The sequence below is a fragment of the Aphanomyces invadans genome, assembly GCF_000520115.1.
Source record: "Aphanomyces invadans strain NJM9701 unplaced genomic scaffold supercont1.52, whole genome shotgun sequence".
Taxonomy (NCBI): Eukaryota; Oomycota; class Saprolegniomycetes; order Saprolegniales; family Verrucalvaceae; genus Aphanomyces; species Aphanomyces invadans.
Genome location: NW_008580197.1, coordinates 121,045 through 122,374, shown reverse-complemented (window position 1 = coordinate 122,374; position 1,330 = coordinate 121,045). Strand labels below are relative to the sequence as shown.

Sequence of the window (1,330 nt, the reverse complement as noted above, 5' to 3'; positions counted from 1 at the left end):
TAATGATGTCGCGACGTCGAGTGTGCGTGGTCTGTAGAAGTCGGCAGCTAGCCGCACCCGCACCCGCGACATGGCAGCTAGGCGCACCCGCACCCGCATCCGCGACACGGTCGCGTGAGTACTGCATAGCGATCTTTAGCTAGAACGATTTAACGATGACAATTGAATCACTTCCAAAATTCCTCTGCGCTATCAACTCCCTACATACACGGCTTGCCGCAGTTGAACGCCTTTGTGTGCTCGATAAATAGTGATGCAAATTGAGTGGTGTCGCCCGGTCTGGTAAATTAACGGATGATTGCCACTCTCAACCCACAGATCATAGCATTCAAAGTTTTGTATGGAGTAACCTGTTCTTTTTGTGAGATGCACCGCGTTCGATGGACCCATGGCCTTCACACTCAGCATGTTATCGACGCCCACAGCCTGCGTATGGCGCCAGAACCCCCAGAACGACCCAAACGCCGACCGAAGCAGCACGATTACCATTACCGACGTCACTACCCGAAAATCCAAAGCCCACGTCAAGAGAGCCTAGAACCCAATCACATGAGGTAGAGCTTTACCATCGTGAACCAGAGTGCAACGCGATCTCGTACCTGGAGGATCGCTTCGGGGACGTCGTGTACGTCTTGGTCACAATCTCGGCCGTCCACTCGCCGCGACCCCTCGTCAGTTTTCTACGACAAGATGAATCCGACGATCTTGAAACTCCAAGGCTGTCACCCATATATCTGGCCGTTGTGGGGCGGCGCCGACTGCACGCAGTACCCCTCAGTCTTGCTTCCCGCGTCATCCACCTTTGACCACGCACATGTGTCTTCTTGGACTTTGCTCGACGACATTGCGACGCCGTCAAAGCTCAGTATCATTGACGACAGCTCAAGGCGGGGCGAACAATAAGCGGCATTGACGTTGGCACACAGCTGGTCTACGGAGCACATGCATCACATCATGCGTCAGACAACTCAATGGATCGTCCACGAGTTGGTGCTGGAGAGTCCAACATGGTCACGTGAAGCTATTCATTGCTCCAACGGATATCGGCGATTTACTCGGAGACTCGTGTCTTGAGTCCACATGCATCCATTCGCAACGTAGAGGGACATGAGATCCGACGGTTCAAGATTGTAGAGATTTTCTCGTTTGTCAAACAAAATTATATGTTTGGTTTGGAGGCTGGGCGACCCGCTCATCTAATGTCGCAATCTGTGCATCAAATGTTAAATCGAATTTTATGACGCTGTGCCTATAGAGAAGAACAAAAGAGCCAGTTCTGCCTACAAAGTAGAATTATATCACATCCGTGAGTTGAAGCTGCCAATCCACT

At 51.4% G+C, this 1,330-nt stretch overlaps 1 protein-coding gene across 1 annotated transcript; it reads right to left on the bottom strand.

The window, feature by feature from the left end:
* Positions 1 to 524: 524 nt before the first annotated feature.
* Positions 525 to 872, bottom strand: H310_13500 (hypothetical protein; the record flags this gene model as incomplete). The annotated part of the gene is made up of 3 exons (XM_008881021.1): positions 525 to 534; positions 600 to 680; positions 727 to 872. The coding sequence occupies 3 exons, from the start codon at positions 870 to 872 to the stop codon at positions 525 to 527; spliced, it is 237 nt and encodes a 78-aa protein (XP_008879243.1).
* Positions 873 to 1,330: the final 458 nt, after the last annotated feature.